This window comes from Augochlora pura, chromosome 4 (assembly GCF_028453695.1).
Source record: "Augochlora pura isolate Apur16 chromosome 4, APUR_v2.2.1, whole genome shotgun sequence".
NCBI classification, from domain to species: domain Eukaryota; kingdom Metazoa; phylum Arthropoda; class Insecta; order Hymenoptera; family Halictidae; genus Augochlora; species Augochlora pura.
The window spans coordinates 20,243,231-20,267,387 of record NC_135775.1 but is presented as its reverse complement, the minus strand read 5'-3'; the positions used below and the strand labels follow the sequence as shown (position 1 = coordinate 20,267,387).

At 39.8% G+C, this 24,157-nt stretch overlaps 1 protein-coding gene across 1 annotated transcript in view; it reads right to left on the bottom strand.

Moving 5' to 3' along the window:
* The window catches only part of Irsp53 (Insulin receptor substrate 53 kDa), a 295,332-nt gene that overhangs the window by 41,944 nt on the left and 229,231 nt on the right, over positions 1-24,157 (bottom strand). Inside the window, exon 5 of the mRNA XM_078178240.1 lies at positions 4,068-4,129. Coding sequence (XP_078034366.1) covers positions 4,068-4,129 — 62 coding nt within the window. The remainder of the gene's footprint in view (positions 1-4,067; positions 4,130-24,157) is intronic.

Sequence of the window (24,157 nt, the reverse complement as noted above, 5' to 3'; positions counted from 1 at the left end):
TAATCGCACGGAAATATACAGTGAAAGAACAATTTGGTCCGTTGAATCAGTTTTATGGGTTTAAAGGCGAACCGCCAGGATCGGGCAACCGGGCTAGGGGTTGGAAAAAACCATGACGTGGCGGGGTTGATAAAAAAATAGCCGAGCATCGCCGAAAAATCATAAATGGGGTCGTGTAATTGACTATAGGATCTGTTAATATTTTGACACTAATTAATATTAATTTATTCTATAATATTAATTTATTCTATAATATTCTAAAACTCTCGAGTTTCCTCTTTAAGTCATCAAGTCTCGCCTTTAGCTCTCTTTTCGGGCATAATTAATTTTATTTTTATCGAACAAGACAATTTTCTTCCTAAATAATAAACGAATTAAAGGGACATTTAAATAATACGCTAAAGTATGGGCACAGTAATTGGCCACCCCAGAATATCTGGTTCTCACTCCACGCAATACAAAGCTTCCAAAATGTTTCATAATTGAATATTAGATCATAGAAGGGGGATGGTTTGACGAGAGATCAAGTCGGAATAATTGGTCTTCTGAGATTCTGAGTAGTTATCTTCGCCATTCCATGATCGTCAACCCCTTCTGGGGTATTATTATTATTATCAGGATTTCGATGGGTTCAACAGGAATCTCGTGGTCCCGCGAGGACTTTAAGAGCACTGAAGATCATTGCTTTAAGTGGGGACACTTATAGTGAAGACGAAGACGTCCCTGCGGAACATGGGAAAGTAAAATCTTACCCCTAAACTGCTGGTTGAATCTGTTAAAGTAACTATTAATATTGATGCTTCCAAGATTTGTCTAATGTATATATTATAATAGATCTGAGATTAACAGAAAGAAATTATAGAATTTTTATATGGTGAAGCAGTAAATTATTAAGTGTCAAAAATTGCATATTGACAGAAAGAAATTATAGAATTTTTATATGCTGAAGCAGTAAATTAATAAGTGTTAAAAATTACATATTCATTGTTTATTTTGTTATAGTATATGTAATTTTACATTTCTCCTCTGGATGCAACCCTTAAAAATGTTTTAGTATATTTATTATTCCTTTCATGTTGCGGAAATAAGGTATTAACTTAGTTATCGTAACTTCAGTTTAAAACACGGTCTATTATTTTATCGAAGCCAAGGAAAATTCAATTACGACTTCCTTCACCCCAGTTGAACAAATCAGGGCATCCGAATTATAAATCGAACGAATATTAATTTCCACGTGAGCAGATAATTGAAAGTCACAGATAATCCGCCAATGTTTCCAGGCAGAATTTAATTCAACGAAATTACTGTTTTGGACCACCAAATAATTTTCGAAGCGTTTTTCGCGATCGCACGGTTTCTCCCTGTCGGTCCGCGCGCTCATTGAAATCACACAAAGAACCGGGTCGAATATTTTTTAGACAATTTTTCGGTTCGTCAGTCTCGAAAACGCCTCATTGGCTCGCTGAAATTTAATATGCTACGGGGAGAGGAGAAAAAAAAAGCGTGTCGAAAAACAGGGCGTCGTCGCGCGGTTCGAAATTTACGCGCGTCCATCGACGCTCTCTTGTTTTTCAACTCGTCCCGTTTTTCAAAAGTATTGTATAATTCACTGTCGCTGAATAGGTGGGTCGGGTGGGCGCCGTATTATCGCAATTTATCTGTCCGCTTATCGGGTATGCTGCGCGCGAAGCGGAGTGTGATTGACAGGATTTGCAGAAATTTCGCGGCGCGGCAGAAGTTTCGTATAAAATTGTTGCAACGGGGACGCGGAATACGAAACGGCTGCACAAGGGGATCCTGCGCGATATCCGATCGCGGCAACTGAGTTATTTGTAATGGAAGTAGAACTCGAAACCGATACCGTCTCATTCAATTCGCCGCGTTTTTGATTTTTGGCCGGGCGCGCGCGCGCGCGCGGCCCTGTATTCACCTGGTTTCGCTCGCTGCAAAATATTTACAGTCGAGCCCGATCCTACCAATATTTCACGGGAACAATTTCGATCGTTCGAGTGTTCCTCGTTCCACTTTTCGAAGTTCCGCACAAAAGTGTCTGTTGTTGTATCGACAAACAAATTCATAAAGCAGGTTCGAGGTATCGAGTTTATGGATTAATAATTTTGCCTCAACGATTTCTACTCTTAATTTGTAATTCGTGTACTGATTCTAATAATAATACATAATAAATCAATAAATATTAGAAAGATAAATATTAAATACTAGATTCTATATTAATTAATAATAGAAGTGCATTTGTTTAGATTTTTGACGATTTCTATTATAACACATACTGAGGGATGCACCTTTATCGAATAGATTTAGTAAATTGAAAAATTGGTAAACCTAGTGTTAAATAAATATAACTTAACATTATTCTATATTATAAAATTATAAATAATACAAAGAGACTATCAGATATAATTATAGAAGTTAAAAAGCACATAATTATATAAAATCTCTGAATTTGTCATTCAGTAAAATATAATAACAATTTCAATTGCTGAAGGACTTCTCTAACGATTTGAAATACTAACTTAATAAATACTGAAAATTAGATTTTCAATACGCGTAAGAAAATGCCAGCACTATTTGCCCCACAGTCGAACACAATCGAAGAAAGCGTTGAACAGCCGTCGATCATCGGCGCCCGCAATTTTTCTCGTCGTCAATATCGCCGTGGAAATCGCATTTGACCATTCGCCAAACAAGATAAACGGCGCCAATTTCTCGCTGCTGATCGAAAGGACTAATTCAATTTGGAAACGGTAATGCCCGGAAAGCATCGGGCGCATTATCGCATTTTTCTTCGCGACTGAAAATCGACTGCGGCGCGAGACCCCCACGTGGTCGAGGGTAGGAGAGAAAGCGAAGACAGCAACGTGAACAGCGTGGGGCACAGCGGTGGTTGAAAATGGAAGGAGGTCAAATTGGCTCTCTCAATCTCGAAGGCCGTGAACCGATAGGAAAATCGTGTTACAACGGCGGCAACATTCTTTTGAATATTTTCTCCGTGGGTAATTTATTTACTCCTGCGGCGGCCCTTTATTCGCGCGGTCCTCCACTCCTCGCTCACCCCCAGCTCCCCCCACCCCTCGACGAAATTAGAGAATGTTTTCCGCTCGCAGCGTTTACACTTTATCGTCGGCGATACGGCGAGCCGATCGCGAATAATATTATTAATGCGAGATTCTTTCTAGAGCTTTATTCGTTAAATCATCACGAAGCTCGGCGAGAATATTAATATTTGGATATTTCGATGAAGAGCATTATGCAGAGAATATGAGATGCTTGAACTGTGCATTACGTTTTGCAGCACGCGCTCGATCATCCGCCTCGATTCGACGGCTCGAGCTAATGTGCAAGAAAGTTTTTTAATAAAATCCGCGAAATATGCGAAACGCTGGGAATAGTAACGAATGGCCCTCCATTTGTCGAAGAATAACACGCGGAAGTTACGAGCCTTCGCCGAGGATAAACGAGATAGAATAAATAATTTACAAACGCGGAGTTATGATAATAGTATTCGACGGCGAAATTATTTCATGGATTGTGTCGTTGGATAATGAACGAAATTTTTGCGTACGCGAATCAATTCACTCAGTGTTATTTAGAATGAAGGTCTATCCATCTGTTATCAATATTTAAAGAAAATACAAACATCTAACTTGTATTTAATTGAATTAAAAATATAAATAGGGACATAAACTCTTCAAAATTATTGCGTCAATTAGTGTGCAATTAGAGTACAGTTTCTTTTACCTATATCTTCATAACTGACCCATATAAACAACAGAAAAATATTAAACAAAATGAAGAAACTTTAAAAAATGTTAAACTTTCGTTCCGTCAATGAAAATTACAGATGACATTTTATTTAAAAAATTCAATATCTCTAATTTAATAAAATCGTACAATTAATATCGTACATGTAATATCGTACAATTATAAATTATTGTAACCAAAGGGTGGCACAGTAATTGGCACAATAACCTTAAAAATCATATGAAAGAACCGGATAGACAAATCTACGATAATAGATCGCAGAACGATTAGTCCAGCGTGTTACTCACGATATTCATTTCCTGCTCCTGGATCTCCTTGTACACCTCGACGATCCTCATCAGCGCGAAGCCTGCAACACAAAGCGAATTTCGATCGTTTTCAAACAGCGTCTGGGTGGCGGGTTGCGCGGCAGGGATTCGCGTCGAACCCCCGTCGAGCTTTCGCGGTTAAAACTTTCGTCCTGAATTATTCAGACGTGGCTGGTGTCGTCGATACTTTAATCCACGCGGCCGAGGGCGCGTCAGAGGGTGTGCTGCCGGAGGGGGGGAGAAGCGAGACGGAAAGAGAAAGAGAGAGAAAGATAGATAGAGAGTGAGAGAAAGAGAGGAGATACGGGAGGACGGCGAGAAACCGAGGCGACCGCAGGAGTTGGTAGCGGCGCGTTCCAGCGGTTGCGGCTGATTTTCGAGTGACTTTCCACGAAAAGCTCCCGAAAGCCTACGAAAGCGGGCGACAGGGGCGGCGGGCGACGGGTTCCGGTTCGGGGGGTGCCGGAGCCGGGGGACAACAAAAAAAAAATGCGGAGAAACCACGATCGCGAAGCTTCGAGGGAGGAAAGTCGTAGGGGGAGTTCGACGAAAGTTTTCGTGCTCCTGGCCGGTCTCGCGGAAACTTTTCTGCCGTTTCCTGGCCGCTTCTTTCCGCAATACTTCTCTGCCCAACGGAGAGGTCCCCGGACCTCCGCGCTCGAGCAACGTACCCCACCCCGGGCTTGCCATCGCGCGGTCCCTGTGTATGCGTCGCGGATGCCGCGCGATTAAGACCTCGCCGGGGGAGAGGGCGAGAATAATTTCAGAGGCAATTTCGAACGAGAGAGAGAGAGAGACGACTGCCACCCGAGGCGCGGCTGAGTTACTCCGGAAGCCGAACACTTCGGAAAAGAGACAATGAAGGTAAAAGTGGCTGTTAGGGAACACCGCTCGATTGTGCGACTCTTGCTTGAAACGGTAACACGATAAAGTTGTAGCTATATAGAATGCGAGAGCGGATGTCAAAATTCTGATTATATTTTTGAACATTGTTCTTTGTAAATTTAGTCACAGTTCAATTACTAATATGCAACAATTAGTTGCAAAATAAATGTTTATTCGAAGACGAGGATGCATTTCGAGGTAAGAATGTACTGTTCGACATTGTGTGCTACAAGTCTTTCCTTGTCCCTATCTATGGAACATAAATGGAACATAACCTAACCGCACTGTTACATTATATGTATATAATTTATGCTTTAATTATAAGAAGATCATATCTTATATTCAATAGATAGTTCAAGTCGACGCTTGTAATTAACAATATGTATATACGTGGATGGAGAAATACCCGTTCCATATATAGGGCCATACCCATATGTATGCTCATCCCTTACTATTTTACTGCTATTATTTTTTAGCAATATTAAATAAATATTCTAAAATTCATTACGTTATACTGGCCTATCAATCTATCGGACAGTAACAAAAATATTCAACATTAATATTTTTAAATTGTCGATGACAACTTAGAAGTTTTAAGTTGTTCTAATCGATGACAATTTTATACCCCCTCAAAAGCGTTCCATAATAAGTATTTGTTTCTTATTTAGGAACATTTGAGAAAAGAGACAATTATATCACCGTAGTTACTTAGATCAATGTTGTGGTTCCCGTATGTGGTGGCGCGCCACGCTGTGTACCCACGCTCTCGTTTGGTTCAATTAATCTTGTTACATATTAATGTGGTGAACCACCCCGTACATGAATTGGATTTCCTCTAGTATTCTAAATTATTGTGACAACGTAAGATCGACCCAATAATTAGAATCAACTCGTGTACATCAAAAGGATGCTTGGTTGAATATTCTGCCGCATAAAGTTATTAAATTACATGGCTTTAAATTGTAATAAAAGCTTGTCGAAAATTAAGGAAGAATTGTTTTTATGAAATTAATGCATTCCTTTATTTTTCTCAACTGAATTACGTTTTTTAATATTTTTTAATATCAAGTGAAATAAATAGTTTGAAATTTTCTATCGAGATTAATTGGTTAATTTTTTTAATAACTTAAAATAAAGTATAGTATAAATACCATTTTAATAATACATAAATACTGTTCTAAATGATTCCCTTAGTTTCTAAGTAAAAAATATTTCAAATATATCAAATGACCAGGTATTTTATAAAATACTTCTTTCTAACGTTATAACAGCAATAAATAAATATAGAAAAGGAAACTTGCGATCTAAATACTACATAATCATTGTAACAAACGTATAATTATTTTCAGTTATTCTAACGTAATATTTCACTAATTTAACGCAACTCGATCTAGGCAATTAACGACCCAGTAAAGTAAAAGTCGCAACTAGATTCCGTGTAAAAATATTTCCCCCGGCGCGCAAGCCGTGCGTCATCGTCGCCAATTAATTCCGTCATTGATCACTGACTAAGCGTGACACCGTGCTCAGCAACGATAACTTGACCCGATAGACTAGATAGTCGGGGAGTCATTAATCACAGGTAGCTCTGCGCACAGTCGGCGTGACAAATTCCCATGTCGATATGCTAACGCGAGATACTCAGTTCGCATTGGCGCAGAACCGTAAGGTATCTTCGACCACAGTCGACTAACACAAAAAATAAACATGGCGAGCAACGAAACGCCGCTAAGTTTGATCGACTAATTAAAGTTTCGACCGCGAGTTTAGACGAAGGCCGATCAAGTTCGAGTTTAAATTACTTTATCATCGTTATTCAAATTGAAGAAGCTTCTCTCCGACAATCAGTCGCGGCGTCAACCTGCGGTGGACACAACGTACAATCTAAATCATTCTTGTTTTCTTCCCGCAACTTTCTCTCTCTCTCTCTCTCTCTCGGGGAAGTTTCTTTCGCGGTGGTACTCTGATTAAAATCGAGGCAAGGAAATACCATCGGAAATGAAAAGCCGCGCGGGTACACAAGCGCCGAGCGAAGGAAACTCCGTTAATTTTCTTTTCCTTCAACGTTTAATTATCTCTCGCGTAGCATTAAATTTCCGTGTTTTATCCCCCGCGGCTCGTCCCCCCCCCCCCCCCCTGGAAACGCGACGTCCGCTAACCCGGCCGGAATCTTTTTGCAACTATCTGGCCCTGTGTTTGCGCGTCAACGTCAGACCCTAATGCAACGCCAAGATGCATTGCGCTTCTATTTTTTTCTTCGCGCCGTACGCTGCTCCCGTAAATGGTGCAACGTGACTAGGCCGAAAACTGTGTGCGCGCACACGCCCGGTTAATATGGCTCGGATACACGGCGTTTTATCGCGGCGCGCATTAAATATACCGGCTCGTAAAGTCGCAGTTTCGGTCTCTATGAAATTGCTGACGCGTACTTGCGGATCGATCAGCTGGTACACCGCATTAATGAACGACTGTTTAACACTTTAACGCGCCTCGCTTGTTACGGAGCACGGAATTTAATGCGATAAAGTGTCGGGCGATTTTATGGCAGCGGAACGATGTTTGCAATGGTTCTCGATATTATGAGAAAGATTTTAATTGGCACGCGATTCAAATGTATTTTAGAGTAGGCGTGCTTTTATACTTGAGCATGAATTTTGAAGATCGCTGAATCTTTCTATAGGAGATTGTTAATATTCGATATTTTATACCCTCGCGAAATCAAATCGCATAATATTCTACCTTGGGTTATTACAAAGTGCAAAGACTCAACTTTAATAACAATGTCTTCATCTCCCCCAAAGATTTATTTACGATATTTTAGATTTATTAATAATTTACTTTTATATACTTGGAGTTATTTTAATGTGAGTTTTATTCAAAGTGCAATAAAATCGCAGTAAAAAAATCGTATATAATATTCGACTATACCATTGTAAAGTGGACACTCTAATCTTTAATTCTATGGTAAATTAAACCGGGAATAAAAATATTTAATGTTCAGATAGACGTGTAAATTTGTGAAAGTTTAAAGTATGAAGGTATCCTCATTTTCTCATAGATTCCATGATGTGAAAATTTATTTGAAAAAAAAATGAACACTGTACTGTGAAAGCTGAAGATTTTCTCTTTAAAATGAGCCCAAGAACATTATTTTATAATTTATTTCCTCGGAGATACGATGATTTAAATATCGTCAATTTTAATTCCCCAATTTAATCTTTCCCTCTTCCTCTTTTTAATTTTCCCGCCTGAATTTCCACGTTTTATTATCGAGTTTCTGACAAGAATTTTAGCGATATTATATTACAGAGAATTTAGCGATTTCTGTATAAAGATATTAATTTTCAGAAATGTTTCATCCATTGGGACGTGTAATACAACGGATTGATGTCAGACGTGGCAAAATGTGACGGAAATAAATCGACGTTGAAGGGATCATCATGAAAGTAGAACAGAAAGGCTCGAGAAGATCAAAATCTTGTCAAGGGCTTGTCTCTCCGAGACCCCTTCAATTCTAGGGTTAATATATGTGAATCGGGGCCAACGACGTGGGACTTCCCGTCGTATGGGATTTCTTCCCTTGCCCGTAATTCTTCATGCAAAAGGCTTCGCGAAAGTAATTCGAGGATTTCTTGCGACGGACAGTGTGCGGCACTTCTCATTTATTTTCACTGATAAATTCGTTTCCAGAAACTAATTTTCTATAGGACTTACGAGTATGAAAAATATATAAAACTGTTATAATATTATTAAGATATATATAAAATTGTTAAAATATATGACTGTTCAATTAACTTGAATGCATGTTTCGCGTTTAATTTTTCAAAACTCTTCGGAGAATTAAATTGGGTAATTTTTAATTTGATAAAATAAAGTGCGAAGGTCTTGATTTGCATATATTAAATTTATCGTATTATTGATTTTAATAAATATTGGAAGAAATTATACGACCACCATCGAAGCTTAATTTTGAACAAAAAGGCAGATATTTCTAAAAATCTATATATAAACAACTGAAAGATAAGTGTTCAAAATTAATGCAATCTCTTGCATTTTTATATTAAGCAGCGAGAAACTAACAATTAATTTCTGTCTCCCTAACGCTGCATCTAATCACATAATTACACAAAATACTTAATAATATTTCTAAATATGGACAGACTTATCAATACATGAAACAAAAACGTACAGAAATTCGTAAAATAAAGAATTGGCCCCCTATTACAATAAGAATTATTCTATTAAAAAGAAAACTACCCCCTACTCCGCGTATTCGTGACAAACCCTTTCGCAAGGTGAGACAGCAAGAACACCCGGTAACAAGCGTCGCATCGCCATATCCCAGATCACCTGTAGCGAGTTGAAAATTCATGAGCGGCTCTTCTCGAGGACGGAATCGTAGGCGGTGCCGGTCGTCGACGGCATCGGCGTCGGCAGCGAGCGGTTGCTCGTTCGTCGGCAGCGAACCGCCAGACACAGGCAGCCGAGATTACCAGGCGGCCCGCAAAGCCGCAATATCTTTGTGCTTCCCGTATTAACATACACGTCGTACTCGGCGACAGCTACTTACCATTCTCGGTTTCGTCAGAGGCTCACTGAATTACGCGCCGCGAATTAACCCTCGGCCCGAAGGGCCCGCAGAGGCAGCCAGCCAACCAACCAGGAAGGAAGGAAGCCCAGAAAGGAAGGAAGGAAGGAGGCAAGGAGAAGGCTAGAGGGGGAAGGGAGGGGGGTACGCTTGTGGAAGAGGACGCTTGCGGAGTCGAACTCCCCGGCGCAGGTCGAAGGTGAGAAGAAGAGCTAAACGGGCGCCGGTTGAGCTGCGAGCTGCGCTCGAAATCGAGAGGGTTGAAAGAAAAGGACCGCGACGCGATGAGGGGTGGGCGGGGGCTGGGGGGGGACAGGCAGGGAGACGCGACCGAGCCAGACAAAGGGAAAGGCGAGCTATCTAAGCGTTCCAAGCATCGTATCTCAGCTATACAATATCGTAATCCCGCGCCATACGTAAAGCTCCGCATGGCGAATCTCGTTTACATGCGCATCTGCATATATATTTCACCCGGGCCTCTCTGTGTGCGGTCGGCACCGGCTTCTAGATTTCTGGAAGGGAGGGGGAGCCGCTCTGAACCCAACGGATTGCCGGCTGCCGACGAGCCGCACCGTCCGATGGATGCCAGCTATGCTGATTCCTTTAAGGGATGCAGCCGCGTCGTTTGCTTGTCGAATTATCCCCGCAGCGAGACCATTTTTTACCATGGTCTTGTTGATGCGAACCACGCGGACGGATTATGGTGGTTACGGAGTGCTCGGGCTTGATACCACTCGGATCATGTTACATCGCTTTATGTGGATCGCGCCGTTTGATGTTGCGCCTGGGGTGTAGAAAGGTTTGCACTTGGAGGATCTTGGATGTAGGGAACTTTGATTTTGCGGATCTTTGATTTTGGGGATTTTTGGAAGACGTTTCTTTTGTCGAATGATGCGGATGGTTTGTGATCTGTGTGTGATTGATCTGCTTTTATGGGGAATGTACATTTGACTCGCATATGGTGTCAGGAGTTAAGAGGTCCAACCAAACATTGGATAACACGAGTCGTTAGTGACCTACATCTAGCCTGCGCACTGTGGCCGGGTAATCCTTAAGGGTGAGGCTTTGTTTACCCGCTGTAGGGAGAACCTGCTACACGCGCATGTAGGGGATGCATATAGGGATACGTTGAATTAATAATCGGTGGCGGATTCTAATATTTGAGCATAATCTTTATGCAAAATGAAAATGTTCAGAATCGAGAAATAAAATTAAATAAATATGTATTTCTGTAGATGGTTATGATAAATTGAGACGAATATTAAAAAATTCTGAAATTGATTTAGTGTTTATAAATTTAAAGATTCTTGGATCCTTGAAGATTTTCTTTACATTTTTAGATGTAAAACTTAACATTCTTTATGTGAGGTATTGTCTTGTAATAAGAATGCATTGAATAATATTTTCAAAATGGTGAAACATAATTATGTTTCAAAACGTTAGTATTTTTATGATTCAATGCAAACGCGACATTTCCTGTCGTCCAACACTTTCCAAATTTTCTCGTCATCGCTTTATATATAATAAAAAGTATAATAAAATTTTCGACATGCATATATATTACTGAGAACAACTTTCATAATTTTCTTAACTTTCCATTACATTCTCAGATAAAAAAGCGAATAACTGACAGTCTTTTAATATTCTTTTTATTCCAAGTAATAATAAAATTAAAACAAAAGTATTTCAATCATTACACAATGATCTAGTCCCTCTAACATTTGTAAAAAGATTTAAGTAATTTCCACCAATTCTACCAAAATCATGCCACTACAAAAGCATAGACTCCCCACTCTACATCACCCAAAAAACCGCGTGAAAGAAGTTCGCAATCGAGTCGCACCCTTTCGTCGCCCCCGGCGTGCACCATCTGTCGAGGACACCGACAATGAACACAACCACGATCGAGGCCCTCGAAAGACAGGAAGTAATTTACGATAGTCCAGAATGCTCTGTCTCCCTTAATTCAGCGTTCGATTAAACCCGGAGCCGATTGGACATAGAAAAAACATGGCGAGGGCAAGCGATCGGGTTCTTGGCGGGCTCGATTTACCATTTTCGGCCGGAAACGAGTAGCGTTCCACGACGGGGGATGGTCGCGATGCGGGGGTGAACAACCGTTCACGGGGGACAGCCACGCAGGCGTCAGTAATTTTGACAGCGCGGGGGAGCCGGGGGTATGTAACGCGGCGTAACGATGCTTATGGGGCTTTAGCTGCCGATGTGCGGCTTCGGCCGGCTCGGGTTTAATGCCTGTCGCGAGAACGGGCTTTAACCCGTAACGTAAACACCAACAGCGGATCTATGGTAGCCCTCCCCCGAGCAGACAGCCGACGCTTGGCGATGCTGCTTGCGACGAGCGTACGGTGACGTCGACCGCACTTCCGATCTCGTGGACACAAAGAAATACCCCGCAGCACTGTGACACCCTTTCAGAAAAAGGGTACTATAGTGTTAATTTTTTTTTAATGAAATTAATTTAATTGACTTAAATTTTGTAGCGAGGATTGAATCGTGTATAGTATCTTTCTTTAATTTTTGAATTTTTGGGTTATTTCTATGTTTGTAAAATGTGAGAAGGCAACAATTCTTCTTACACTATATTGCATTATATTGTATTGTACTGTATTGTATTGCACTGTACTGTGTTGTACTGTATTATATTGTACTGTATTATATTGTACTGTGTTGTATTGCACTGTACTGTGTTGTACTGTATTATATTGTACTGTATTATATTGTACTGTGTTGTATTGCACTGTACTGTATTGTATTACCCTGTATTGTATTATAATATTGTATTGTACTGTATTGTACTGTATTGTATTGCACTATAATACTGTATTATATTATTATTACATAACAGAATCTAAAACGATAAAGAGATACGTGTCTCAAAAAATAAATATAAAACGAATTATGCATAAAAATAAATGAAAGGCACAGTGACCAATCAGCTGACAATAACCGATACCCCTACCTTGACATCAAACGACCCCAGAAATTCTTTTCGGTACGGTTTCCTGCAGCTCTTTACATCGATGTCGCGAACCGATAAAGGTAATAGGTTATTTATTGGAAGCTTCAATATTTGCGGACACGTCCGACGCGCGGCTGTTAACGTATCCCAGCGCGCTATTGTAAATACCAGTTATCCGGGGAGCACGCGGGCCAGTTTCCTGGATAGGATAGAGAGACCCAAGGCTAGACGGACGGGAGAGTAAAAGTTAAGCTGCGAAAGGTGGAAAGCTCGGGGGGTCCGGCGAGAACTTTCTCCGGGGATTGCTCTCCGGCGACGGGAAGTTCGTCCACTGGCCGTGCCCAGGAACATCCGGTTGTCCGAGCGTGGATCGACGCTCGGGGGACATCAAATATTCAGCCGCGCTCCTTCCTTTTATAGGCTGGCTGCCCCCCTCCCCCCGTTCCCACTTTTTACGACGTCTTAAATTCCTTTTGCGCGCTTTTTTTTTCCTTTCGCGGGACCGCCAAGTCACGTTCAACGGTATGTTTTACGTGGCCCGTTCCGCAAAGTCTCGGGGAACGACCGCGGCCACGGGGAGGGGGGGCGAGGAGCTTAAACGTCGGCCGCTGGATGAATATGTTTATGATCTTGGCTCGCGGAACACCGGAAGCTCTCCTAGCCGGTGGAACCGCCAGCGAAACAACGCGCTGCTTACCCCCTTCGACCGTTACTCTTTCATATTTATTCCCCCGGCGTCGGACTACGGCTTTTAGGGGGTGTCATTTGGCGAAAAAAAAAGAAACGACGGGGACGCGCGCCGAATTTACCGGCCAGGTTACTAAAGGGGGACTTAACCGACCGATTAATTGAGGGGCGGAGCGGGGAGGGCGGCGCAAGTGACAAAATCTTTAATTCGAGAACGGTGCTGGGAGTTTTCGAGTTTAATGGGGAAATCTGTAACCTTTGACCGCGCGACGTATATGTGCTCGTGTGTCTTGGTTGTGTACCATGGGTACTTTAACTGCAAGCCTATTGTCGTGCAGGTAAAAATCATAGGTTCCACATTTTTTTAGTTTAAAATTGGTGAAGTTTGAGAAGAATTGATTTCTTAATTCCACCATATATTGTGATAAAAGTTACAAGATGTCTCAATATATTGAATTATGTAGATAGATATGCCAGACATTATTAATACTCACTATCAAGGAGCATATTTTTATTCAAAGTTAAAATTGTCGATCATTTTAATGAATTAAAACTAGTACATTGACGTTTTAAAATGCTTTTAATTTTTACACTGTTTTAAATTGTAAGTACTCAATTTTATCATGAATGCTGAAAATCCTTGCTTGCACATTTTGAACTATTATTAAATTTAACAGTAGAATGTTCGCAGCTCACGTATGATTACTTATTAATTTATCACTTATGATTAGATTTTATTTTCCAAAGGCTGACAACCATAATTTATTTTCTAGGTATAGAGTATCAATAAAATCAAAATGATATTAAAGTCTCATGAAACGTTGCTTTACCTATTGTATTTTTTAGAACTTATCAGACCATGATTCCTCAACAATATACCACGAATTTTTACACAAATTCTCATTGTTATACACGATTATTGTCATAAATTAGATTGTCATAAAAATAAGAATTAAAGAAAAATTTCTCCATCCTTATAAAAGAAAAAGAAAAATGTCATTACACCTTATTAATTCATGCGATTTCCAGCATTTGAAAAATCTGCATAAAAATTTATGCATTAACAGAAATCGATGTCCATGCCGCACCCGCAAAAAACCGCCTTTCATTTTGGCACCATAAATTTTCCCCTCGCACCAGCTCCGTTAATACAACGCGCGAAAAAATCGCGAAGGATCCGCAGTCCATCGATATCCACTAATTAGCGGTCATTCAGTCTTCTACATCTGCCGCTGGAATTATTCCAGACCAATGAGCGTAAAACCTCGAGTACCCCGGTTTCAGACCATCGCGGCGGATTTCAATGGAACGGCGCGCGGCGCGCGTCTCGAAAATCCTTGCCCGAGAAATTTCCGTGAAATTGTTTAGCGGCTACGAAGATGACGCGTTAGATTTAGAGAACGATAGAGAATGTTAATCCTTTGCACTCGAGTGGTGACTCTAAGGCACCACTAAAATTATTCTATTTCTTTCCAAAATAATTTTTGCAACAATAAGGTTTAGATTTAAAAAATTGTCAAGTAGTAAAATTGTTGGTAGGAGTTACACGAATAAATTTTGTATGCATAAAAATTTATTTTGTTAAATAGAATGGAAATAGCACGAACCAGAAAAATTATTTCTTTACAGTTGAAATGGCTCCGGGTGCAAAGGGTTAAGGGTAGTAAATGATTGACGGTGACACTAAATTAAGGGGGTGGGGGATCGTCATTGAATACTCGATGTCTTGGCTGTATCCTGTTTTTTGCCGAGCAGAGGAGAGACAACTGCGTGCCGTTGAATGCGCGGGCATAAATTTTTCCGCTGAAGGTTCCACTAAAGTATTCGAGCGGCCATCAATTCTTTTTCCACGGCGCCCGCGCCGTCGAATTTCCCCCTTGTCGCGCGCGATTTGTCACCAGACACCGCCGGCAATTTTGTTCCCTTCGCGCAACTTTCTACCGGCAATTTGACTTCGCCGGGAATCAAAAAAGCCTCGCCGATCTCGCGAAACCGTCCCGCGGCGAGACGAGCGCGACGAACGGAGCAACCCTTTACCAAGTGTTATTCTCTCACTCGAGAAATGAACATTGACAAGCTTTTGTAAATCCAAGATTTCGCGAATCAAAACTAGAAAACCAAAATGCATTGTTTTAGTGGTAAAACTTTTATTTAGTGGACACTTTTATCTATTTTTATATTTATATATATTTTATACTGTTTTCTTTTGTTTGTTGTCGTCGAACGGTATTAACCTGGAGTTTTTAGGAATTTATTTAGACATTTTTCTTCCTTCGTAAAACACAGTTTGAAGTTGAATTAAACTCTGATCTGTTTAAATTTAATTTCTAAAAGTTCAATTTAACGCTGGTCAACGTTACAATTTCTTAATTATTCTATTTATTTCAATTCGTAAAAGGTAGAAATATGTACATCTTTACAATCTGAATAATAGTAAATTAAAAGTTATTAACTTGTAACTTTTAATTTACTATTATTATTATTGTAGTTATGAACTTGTCACTTTTAATTCACTATTATTATTGTACTTATTAACTTGTAACTTTTAATTTACTATTATTATTGTACTTATTAACTTGTAACATTTAATTTACTATTATTATTATTATAGTTATTAACTTGTCACTTTTAATTCACTATTATTATTATTATAGTTATTGACTCGTCACTTCGTTTCGTAAACCTAACGTCAAAGGAAAAAGCGACTCCCTCGCCTCGCATTCTATATCCCGCAACGCCACGGCGTTCAAGAGCTCAAGGCCGTGGAAACCAGCAGTTTCTTAGCCTATTTTTCCTCCGACCGTCCAGGTATCCCGTTCCACTGTATTACAAGTTCTCCGTTTACCGATAAACCGGCGGATCGAAAACGACAAGTTCGAGAACAAATTCCGCTTATCCGCGGCGGTTCAATATTGGTTTCCCTCGACCGCCTTCAGCCCATGCACCCTTTTGTGCTGCTGCCCGCCCTGATCCAAAATCATCTATTCCGTTTGACTGCCGCCGGTCCACCGTATCGTCTGTTCTCCACCCTTCGCCCACTATGTCACAAATCAAACGGTTTTGTGTTCTTCGCCGAAAGAAACGCCGATCCTCTTGAGACGGAATCCATTATCTCGGAGATACATCTCGTGTTAAAGGGACTTCTGTGATCATTTCTATATTCGCTAATACTCGGCGATATCATTCGTTGCGATAGAATTAATTAATTGTTGAAAAAGTAATTAGCATTTCTTTGTGATTTCTTGTTTTCTTTGTTGAAATAAAATAGGGAAATGAAATTGAATAAGAGGTGACGCAAAGTGAATTATTTCTTAGGAGACTGTTCTTAATTTTTCGATGTTATATTTCCTGTACAAAGCACATGTGTGAATTTTATCAATTTTGAATTTTTAAACAGGTGTGACTCAAAAACTGGAAGTATTATTCAGACTTAAAAATTTGAGAATATAATTTGAATATTCTGGGATATTTTTTTCTTTATTAGAATTCAATAGTTGGTTTCCAAGTATATTTAATTTATTAATTTCCCTTTTTTGCAAAAATAAATGTGAACAAACTAGAAGGGTTAATAGTAAAACAACTGCGTGACCAGAATGACCAATTTCACATTTTTCACATTGAAATTGTTGGAACTATAAAACTAATTTCAAGCTTACATTGCAACAAAAATTAATAAAAATAAATTTTTATAAAGCAATGCAAAGTATGTAATTCTAGCGTTCAATAGATTTCCTATTAACCTCACAATATTGCACGAATTCTTTTTAACTTCAATCGAACATCTATACAATCTCTATCCTTAAATTAATTATTATTATTACTAACTACGCTGCTAACAATTACGAACATTCCGCAAGTCTTGAAAAAAAAGGCAACATTGTCGGCGCCAGAACGTTCCACCTCAAAGTTCGCGAAACACCCGGCCGTAGCCAAGAAATCGCAAATTAATGCACATGTCTCTCTAACTCTCGAAGCGCAGGGGGCGGGCAATTTACACGAGCTCGCCCGCTCGCGCGCGCAATAATCAATGCTGCGACGGCATAGTTGCGGAACTGTTTAAGCGGATTTATCATTAATCTCGAAAGGAAGCGACCTTCGGTATCCTCTTAGCATCTTCGAGTTTAATTAGCAGAGTCCTGGCTAAATTGGATCCTTGATAAGTGGTACGGTACCTATCGGAGGGACGCGACGCGAACGGAAAGGTCAAGCTGTCGACGACACGATTTAAAATTCATCGTCCATTTGGTAGGTATGCGTCGGATGGTGGCGTGATAAAGAGGTTTAGAAGATCACCGGACGAAGCGAGATTTGCATTAATTGGTTCTTCGGTGAAACTGAATTCTGTCGAGCATGAAAGGATTTCAAGAGAATGTCACGGGACTTTTTTGAGGGTGCATTCGAAAGTATAATGGTATCATATTATAGTTATTTATATGTACTGTATTAAACAAAAATTTAAAGTCTATTATTTCGAATCAAAAATATACATACCATAAATTTAGTTTATTATACGTAGAGTTTATACATTGAGTTTATATATCAAGCATTATTTGAACAAAATTTTATTTGAGCTACGTTTCGTATAAATTTCTCGAATAAAATTTTATCTCAGCTATTCTTTGAATAAATTTCTCAAATAAAATTGTATTGAGACGGTTTATCGAATAAATTCTTCAAATAGAATTTTATTCGAACTATATTTCTTAGAAATTCTTCGAATAAAATTGTATTCCTTATAGAATGAATGCAGCTTCATTAAACCGGACAAGAAACATGGCGTCGTCGATGAAACTGCACGTCGCGCAAACACGGTTATAGTTAAATATAAAAACTAAAAGACAGTGAATTAGGCAACGTCTTAATTTAGGTTTTCGTAATTTGTAATCGTTGTAATTTATAATTGTTGTAATTTATAATTGTCCTACTCTGTAATTGTCGTAATTTATTATTATCGTAATATATACTTTTCGCAATTTCGTATAATTGTCGCAGTTTCTGTATGCGATAGGCTATCGATCGCAGCGTTTCGAAGCTCGATTCAAAGCTCTGCCCATAGAAAAATTGACCTTCAGCTCGAAAAGTTAAACAGCGCTCGGGCAATTTGGTGGCTCGGTGGCTTTTGATGTGGTGCGCCCGGCGCTAGTAATTAAGATCGAACTCGTAAGGGCCCCCGCTCGAAAACTAAAGATCAAGACAAACAAAATTAAGCGGCCGTCTGGCCTGATGACGGGTGCAGATGGGACAAGCAAAACACGGGTACGAGATGCTTGGGGAAGGGGGGGACTCCGGCGCCGCGTAAACACGAAACGTCTCCGGGAACATTTAATTAATGAATCAGCCGGCGCACGAGTTTTCGCTGGGAAGACGCGCTCGCGGCTGCAAAGTGACGATAGTGGGGTACGTTTTAATTGACTCGAAGAACGATGAAAGTCTATCGCTGTGCTGCAGCACGCGACTGTAGGTGCGGGACACCTGAATCAGCTCCGTACTGTCGCCAAACTGTTGTCGCGAAAGGAAGCATTTATTGTTTGCTGTAGAAATTAATCGAACGCATAATTATAAAGAAAATAAATATAGGAAGAATAGGGGAAGAAAATATTCTTTTACAGAAATATGGAGATCGAGTGGTAGATCATGGTGCTTGAATAGAGAAAAATATAAAATTTGTCGACATAATAAGAAAATCCATACAAATGAAACACAGTCAGCTGAAAATAACGTATCATTTTGAACGCCTTACATTATAATAATAAATCATTATTAATTTCTTCTAATGCGAAATAAAATTGAATTCTTCTATTATCAAAGTCTAGAAACAGCACCTAACAAAAGCAATAAAAAACAAAAATTATCTGGTCCTACTAAAGAAAATATTAAGGATAAATAATTACTAATCAACGCAGCATGAAAGGAGTCGTAATAACATTAATAAATTGTACACAATATAAAAGTATTCTTAAATTCTGCTATCTCAACAATTCTCTTTTTCGCCCAGTTATTTCGTCAAAATACTGCTAAGAATTCGCAGTTCAGCAATTACGCGTCACCGTTTAAATCGCGCGACAACGAACGACCGTGGCTGCGCCATTTAGCCGCGCATTATTCCGAGACCCTTTTCACCGCTCGTTCATTTTTCCACACGGCGAACAATTGGAACGCGCCGCGATAGAGGAGTATTAGAGAAAATACGTTTCAGGTTCGGCTGTCAATAGGCGTCACTTTTCACGAACGCGAAGAACGTTTCCATTACCGATATCCCGGCAGTTTGTTTAATTGGATTACTTGTTAACCGGAAAGCTACGCGCAAACAACTTTCCATGCAAACAGTCCCGGCGGTCCGCAAACAACGACGCGGAAAGTAAATGTTAAACGCGAAACAATCATCGCGCGGATGAATATAGATTTCGAAAACCGGGGATGAAAACGAAGCGCGTGTTTTTGAAGCCGGCGCGTGCGGCTATGGACGCGTTTAACCAGTTGAGTGTGTTAAGACGACTATATCCGTCATGGAGATGCGACAAAATTTTGCGTCATGACGATTATATACGTCATGCGTAAAATTTAGTCACGATTTAATATTTAAATTGTAATTCTGACGAAAACTAAATTACATTCGTAAATAACATGTTTCGAATACATTATTAATAGAATCCAGTATTAAGTAAAATTGAAGAGGACTTTAAATAAATCTTAGGTAGCAACTTAAAGCAATGTAAATTTTTCAGTTTTATATCATATTTCACACTGTCAGTCGCCGATGACTGACGCGGCACTCAACGTGTTAAAGAACGTCGCGCGCGTGTGTCGCGCGCAATTGTTTCTCGCGCGGAATCAACGGACGGTGTTTGCTAAATATCCTTTGCGAAATTCACCGCGGCGCCGCGATGTAATTTGGCGAACTTTAAGAAGGTTTAGGGAAGCTGTACACGCGAGCGGGCAGCCGAAAACTGCCTCGCTTCGAAATTCCACGAGAAATTCAATCGCGCGTGTGTCGCGCGAAATTCGATGGAGTTCCTGCGCTTTCGCGATGGTAATTGTTCGAATCTGTTTGCGCGCGGCACGCACGTTGAGTTTGTATTAAATAGCGTAATTATAAAAGCGAGGTAATCTTTATTAAAGCAACGTTATAATAAGTTTTGTTCGTTTATTTTACAACTCGTGTTCCCTCGGGATCGCATTGTTCTCGCGGAGGTTGATACAACAATGTCGCCTTATGCGCGCGCTGAAATGTGATTATATGGATAATAAATAGTTTATAATGAAGTATAATTTATGTATTGTTATACACGAAGGGTAAAAAGAAGTAGAAAGAATATAGCATAGAAGCAGTCATGAATTATTGATTATTATAAGGAAGAGGCAAAGGGTGTTACATTTGCAATAATAAATTTAATAGAATATTAAGAATATTAAGAATTTAGCTTTATTTGATTTTGTGACTTTTTTAGAATGTTTTTAGGAAGTTTTTGTAAAACTCTATTCTATTAAGGTCTGTTAGATCAGACAAAGAATTTTCCTTCGTTTTAGATAGTGATTGATCCGATAGTTACTCGGAGCACTCCTTCGGCTATTGATTCGCAGTTAAATAGAATTGACACTCGGATTAAACCATGGGAAGCCAACGGGGGTTTCGGGATCCCTTCATTATACCATCAAGGGAAGAAATTACCAAGCTCATGGTATTCCGGCGGCGTAATTGGATTTCCCAAAGATTCGAAATGACTTCCGATCCGTGTGTACACAGCTTGTAATTAGCTGTAACGGCTGGAGTTTGTAACTCTGAGGCCAAACACCTCGAACTCCGCGGCGAGTTTCATTAGAATGGTGAAAAATTGCGATTTCTACGGGGAACACGTAAACACTTTTTACTAACTAGTTTTAGAAGACACGGTAATGCGAAGAATAGTTAAGATTTTGATTTTTTACACTGGAATTAAACATTTTTTAACTGGTAGTCGTGCAACTATTATTTAAATCTATATCTCGATATTCGAGGGGAATTTATAATTTTTTTGATATTTATAATATTTGATTACATTTTGTAATTTTGTTAAGAAATATGTAACGTGATTGAAAAGTTTTCAAAATTCTAAGAAATTATTCATTCGCATGAATATTAATTTTAAAATTACATTCTAACAGTTCACAGCAACAATAACAAAATAATTCATATCAACACATCTTGCAGCGTTCTTTATCGCCTCACAACAGAATTTCAACCCTAGAATCATCTCCTATAAAAATACATTTTTAGACAATTCCATTTGAAAAATACAGTTTCGTCGACAAAAATTTATTTCCTAAATCGCAGTCTACTGGTTAAGATTGTAGTGATCCGCAAAAACAAACTACAACCGAATAGAACAAACCGAATCGGACCCGAAGCATCAGCAAGCATCAATCACCGAGCCGCACCGAGGAGACATCATCAATTCACCCAGCAGCTATTTGATTCCTGCTCAAGTCACCGTGATATCCCTGTTCCTCGATTAGAAAGGGATAGAGAGAGAGAGAGGCGGCAACCCTTTTCCCCGAGTGGGTGGATAGGGGATGGAATGGCCGGTTGTTCCCGGGGTATCAGGAGCTCCCGAAAGTTGCCATCCACGAAACGGCCGGATAGTTTTCCGCATCTGTGACCAGGATCCACACGGGATCCACGCAGGATCCACACAGACGTGTCTCCCCTCGCCGCCTGTCTCTTTCTCCCTCTCTCTCTCTCTCTGCCTCTCTCGCTCTCGGTCTACCGAAAGCCAGATCGCGAAACCAGAGAAACGAGAGGAGGAACGATGGAACAACAATCCATCGCGAGAGAGTTATCCCCGACGGCTATCTAGTCCTACGCGCAGGAAGAAGGGTTAGGCAAACAGTTTTCAGCCGGGCCGACCGTCTCGAACTAATTAACGTGGGACACCGGGCACACAGTCGCACGTGCACGAATAAAAGCTGCGCGCCGCGAAAACTGGGGGATTACCACCCTCGAACAGGCCGCCTCCGATCGTCTGGGGAAACCGAGAGTCCGACCAGCCCCCTTCTCGAACGAAACGAGTGGATGATTTAATCTTGGTAATGGAATTGGTTGATAAGACTGTTGCCGTTGAATATGTCGTGTTTTCTACTCCCCCTACCCCCTTCCCCTCCCTCACTCTCTTACCTTCTCACTTTCTCTCTTTCGCACCATCTCTCTTTCTCTATTTTTTCACTCTCTCTTTTCCTTTCTCTCCGGAATTTTTATCTTCATCTCTCTCTCTCTCTCTCTTTCTCTCTGTCTCTGCATCTCTCTTTCTCCTTCTCTCTCTCTTTCTCTGTGTCTCTGCCTATCTTACCCCGTCTCTCTCTCTCCCACTCTCTCAATTTTTTCCATACTTATTATCGCGTCATCGGACACACGTGGCGACAGAACTTGGCGAATCGAGTTTTGTTGCTGCATCGTTTCCCGGTAGAAAGTTTCCGGCGTTGCTTTCGCTCGTTGAACACGATGGCTCGGTTCGCGGGCAAAACCTGGAACACCCTGTATATATGAATATGCATAAGACAACACTTGCGCGAATCACACCGCCTTCATCCATATACATTCTACTCGGGTCTCCACCCGAATGTTTCCGACGAATCTCGTGTCAAACGGCGTTTCTTGTTTCGCTGGTTGTTTTTCAGGGGTTGTGTGTAAGTTTCTCGCGACGAAAAAATAATTTGTCGAGATCGTACGAACTGCGTTGCACATGCATTTATTGTATTATGATAATTACTGTGGAGCATTATTTGGGCATATTAAATGTTTGTTAAACTTTATGTAATAATATGGGAAATTATTTTTTAATGTTGTGGAATTGTTAAATGTTAGGTATGTACTATTATTTTTATTTATATGTGTTTACTGGACTGTGAATTTATGTGTGCAATTTTCTGTATTTATTTTAAGGAATAAAAGTTTTAGAAGGATTTATTTATTTTCTTAATGAAAGTTCTACAAGGATTTATTTTTTTTTTTTTTAGTGATTGTAAGATATCGAAAATGGTGTGATTTTATCGTCAAATTATTCTCCGTGTTTTATACAGTTATTTCTGTGACGAAATTCGTGAATTTATTTAACCCCCCTTGCAACTGTCGCACGACGTAAAAATATTATAATTGTGCTTTCACAGACTTCAAATTGATGCTAATCGTATTTATGCAGAATACATGTTCTGGATGGTTGCACGATTGAAATGGGGGGTGAATTTACGCGGAAACATTAATTGGAAGGGTGTGTTCATGTTTGACTCATTCTACTTGCTGTATCCACTAATTATTCGAATTTGACATATTTGAAAAATCGATGCATTAGAAAACAAACGCGCAGTTACAGAATATTATTTTATACTTCGCTGAGAACAAAGTAACTTTTCAAGACTTATAAAAATTAGTATATATATTAGTAGATATAAAATTGTACAGAATTAAAAGCATCTCGGTTAATTCATAATAAAATAATCGAATCACAATAAAAAGAAGTAAAATAAAAATTGAATAAAATACATTAATGAAATACTAAAATATACTAAAAAAACTAATAGAATACTAAAAGTGTTGTGTTAATTAATATAAAATATTTAGAATTTCTTAAATACAAAAGGGTCACACTGCAGTCACTATGGTCAATTGCAATTTTAATATCATCGACGAAGTGGCTCTGATATCGCATGAATATTGTAGTAAGTATCCTGTGCTCAACAATTTAAAAATGCATCGAGTACCGCATAATACACTAAAGCGGAAGAGACAGGCAAGGAAACTGCATCTTGCAACATTTTCATCCCCCATAAGAAGCCACTAGACTCGACGCAGCGCGTCGTCACCGCGTCGCCCGAGACATCTATAAACCGAGCAGAGTCCCTGGGCGATATCTAAAGTAACTCCAGGGCCGGGGGACAATTTGAAAAAGTGAACGGGAG